Genomic DNA, 3,900 nt, shown 5'->3' on the forward strand with positions numbered 1-3,900 from the left:
TGATGAAAAAAAACAAGTATGTAAAGCGCTCTGAATCTAGCGTCTAGCGGGAGTGAGCGCGAATAGAGTATCGCCTGACGTATGTGCATGCATAAAAAGGCCATTATAAAACCTGTATCTTTTTGAATAAATTTTTGAACTTCTAGGTGAGCCTAATTTGTTAATAGTTTATTAAACTTCATTATTGAAAAAAAAAATTATCAAAAGGGACTTTACATGAATAAAAGGGGGGGGGGATTTAATGATCAAGCGGTGATCCGGTTTATTCGCGTTTTTGATTGTTGATAATTTTTTTTTTCAGATTTTTTTTTTATAATAAAGCTTATGGAATTATCAACAAATTAAGCTATTATATGAGTTGTTCTAAATTTTATTGCAACCAAGGTAACGCGAAGTATGAATCAAAACGCAGAAAATTATAGGAAATATATATTCGCGGTCTTGCATCTTTTTTAATAAATATCCGAACAACTTCTAGTATAGCTTGATTCGTTGATAATTTATTAAACTTAATTATTAAAAAAAATCTATAAAAAATTATCAAGAGGGGCTTTACACGAAAAAAAAGGGGGGAAATTTAATGATCCCCCAGTGATCTGGTTTATTCGTGTTCTTAATTGTTGATAATATTTTTTTTTTCAGATTTTTTTTTTATCATTAAGTTTATAGAATTACCAACAGGTTAAGCTATTACATGAATTGTTTAGAAATTTATACCAATGTAACGACCAATGTAACGCGGCGTATAAATCGAAACGGAGAAAATTATAAAACCAGAAATAAAATTAAAAAAAAAAAAGTTATGAATGTGGGGTATACATAAAAAAAAGGGAAAACTTTTTTTTGTTGTGTGATGATTTTTTTTCTTCGTCTTTCTTGTTATGTTGCTTGATGGTTATAGAGCAATAATTAATAATTAAGTACAAAAGTAAATAAATGCATTCTGTAACATGAGTCAATGAAAAAAATCAAAATAAACCTTCAAAAAAAAATTTGGTATTATCATTGCGGTCGTTTAATAATAATTTCTAATTCCATAATCAATATTATTTTCCTCTTTTTTTTTTATTTCACGCATATATCAGTTATCTGGGCTGTATCAAGAATTTTTAGTAAATTTCTAAAACGAGAGCTAACCAGGTTTTTATAAGAACTGAAAAAATCATTTTAAATTAAATTTTTCCACTGTCATCCCAACACTCCACACAGGTTTTTTTTATGTTTCTCTGTTTCTCAGAGTATACATCTACAACCAAACGCAGTAACTTTTGTATTTTATTGATTCAAATATTTTTTTTTGTGTGAAATAGTGTTTTCGGAGATTATTTGAAGAAGTTTTCGTTTATCAATGTACATGTAAGTAGAATTAATTTAATCACTAATTTTTATATATATTAATACATTAAAAATGAAAATTTCACTATTATTCTGATCGTCAACATTTTATTTTTTTTCATTTATTTTATTTTATCGGTATTGTTGATAACTTTTTTCATTTATACAAAAGTCACCAGTCAACCATAATAAATTTGATTTGATTTGATTATTACGTTTTTAAAGTAATCTTAAGTCATCGGATATCGAGAATGTTCTTGCTTTTTTAACAACAGAATTTACATCAAAAGTTAGGTAAAAATTGAAAAAAAAAATTAAATTAAAAAATAAACAATTTTGAAGGAAAACGTTAATGCGCGTTTGAAAATCGATCCTCTGGGCTATTAGTTTTCAACGTTTAAATACCTTTGCATGTGTAAGCAAAGTATATGTGTTCAGCTATACAACCTGTATATGTGTTAAGCTACACAACCTGTATATGTGTTGAGCTATTCCGAATGTATTCAAATCCCAACTCTTGTTATTGCCTGAAGCCGGTAAATACTAAGTCAAAAAGATTGTCTGCACCGTTTAAAGTGACAACAACAAAATCAAGCCCAATGCGCAATATAGAAGTATTAAATGTATGCTAATACTATATATATATATATATATATCTATTTTATTTTGTACTTACATCCGGTCGCAATATCATTCCTTAATTTAATTCGTGAAGTTCCTATTTTTTTTCCATTCTAACTCATTTGTTTTTTCGTTCTTTATTTATTCTTTTTTTTTTTTTAATAAGTTGTTAAATTATAATAGACTAGTAAATTATTATCAAGTCACATGTCCAGCAGTTGTAAAGAAACGTCAATTAGATTTGAAACTTATTCTTTTTTTATTTGAATTAGTTTCATAATATGCAGTGCATGCGCACAACAAATATACAACTTTAAATAGAAAATCAGTGATATACGTAAAGAAAAAGTAAAATACTAACATTAAATCTCAATTGCATCTCAACTACGGAATTTATTTTTAAATATTGTATGGCGTAAAAAGAAAGAATATTTTCAGCACTCACTGACTTAGGGTGCTGTTTTTTTACTCCATTCAACGAACATCATGGAAAGAAGACCTACCTATTCATTGATACAAATTGATATGTTTTTCATATTGAATTGAAAAATATATAACATCGCTTTTGGTATTTACGACATTATTTCCCTTTTTTTTCGTTCAAAAATCCACTTCGACTAATCCAACCAATCTATTTTATATTTTTCGTAGTCATTTTTTATATCCATAAGTATGGCAGAAAAAATGGTTCAGGTCACGTCGAATATCATAGCGAATGGTATTTTTACTTTGTATCAAGACGTCGATGGATTAATGAGTTGGCTCATAAAAAAACCAAGTTCAAAATTAGAAGGGACATTACATGATTTATGTTACGAAGTTTTGAAAGAGTACAGCACACAAATTGTGCCTCTGATACTCAGCTGTTTGTATCTTTACAGTGACTGCTTTGACAAATTTATCGGCTCCAGGAAGCTTCTAAGTGACGCGTGCGGAGGCCTATTTACCTGGCGGTAGTCTCTCATCAATGACCAATGCCATTGTACTCACTTGAATGCATGGAGATGCATGTAACCACTTAGACATGACCAAATATTTTTGTAAAGATTCCTAGGAACATCTGTCCCAAAAAGACTCCATGAACTTCCTTAACAATCACTACTTGTTGAGACGATTGTCAGGTACATCCAAAACAGATGGCTTAGGTACTGCATTCTGTAGTTCACCAACCAAGAAATGACCAGGTGTTAACGCCTGAAGATCCTCAGGATCATCAGTCATTGGGAACGAAGGTCTCGAGTTGAGCAAACACTCAACTTGTGTCAAAAACGTACGAAAATGTTCGTACGTGAACTTGTGATCACCAATGACTCTCTTAAAGTGATGTTTAGCTGACCTGACAACTGATTCCCATTTACCACTCGAATGTGGTGACCCAGGTGGTGTAAAACCCCAATTTGTGCCATCTCTCGCTAAAAGAGTGGCAAGATCTTTAGCTTCCTTTGATGCTGACTTAGAATGACGTTTCGATTCAGCATCTGCACTCACGAAATTTGTACCACAATCACTGAATAATTTTTCCCTTCGTCCACGACGACCTACAAATCTCTTGAATGCTGCTAAGAATCCCTCAGTTGAATAATCAGTAGTTAAATCAAGATAAACTGCTGGTGATTCCATGCAGACAAATACAACTAAATAGGTCTTGTAAAACCTATTACATTTGTCTGACCATGTCTTTAGTTTGAATCGACCAGCATAGTCAACTCCCGTATGGAGGAACGGCTCGCATTTTTAAAATCTAGATGCTGGTAGTTGACCCATTAACTGTTGTGCAGCCTCAGCTCGATGTCTTACACAAACAACACATTTATTTATAAAACTTCTGATTGGTACTCGTCCACCAACAATCCAGTAGTGTTGTCTCGAGGTAGCCAACATCAGTCGTGCACTGCCATGTAATGTTGATGACGTTCTACTAAGTCCTAGTATATTTGCCAGAGC

The 3,900-nt window shown here is 31.6% G+C and overlaps 1 protein-coding gene across 1 annotated transcript; it reads right to left on the bottom strand.

Moving 5' to 3' along the window:
• Positions 1–3,054: 3,054 nt before the first annotated feature.
• LOC122855828 lies at positions 3,055–3,576 on the bottom strand. Its single transcript, XM_044157519.1, has one exon. The coding sequence runs from the start codon at positions 3,574–3,576 to the stop codon at positions 3,055–3,057; it is 522 nt and encodes a 173-aa protein (XP_044013454.1).
• Positions 3,577–3,900: the final 324 nt, after the last annotated feature.

This window comes from Aphidius gifuensis, linkage group LG1 (genome assembly GCF_014905175.1).
Source record: "Aphidius gifuensis isolate YNYX2018 linkage group LG1, ASM1490517v1, whole genome shotgun sequence".
In the NCBI taxonomy this organism is placed as follows: domain Eukaryota; kingdom Metazoa; phylum Arthropoda; class Insecta; order Hymenoptera; family Braconidae; genus Aphidius; species Aphidius gifuensis.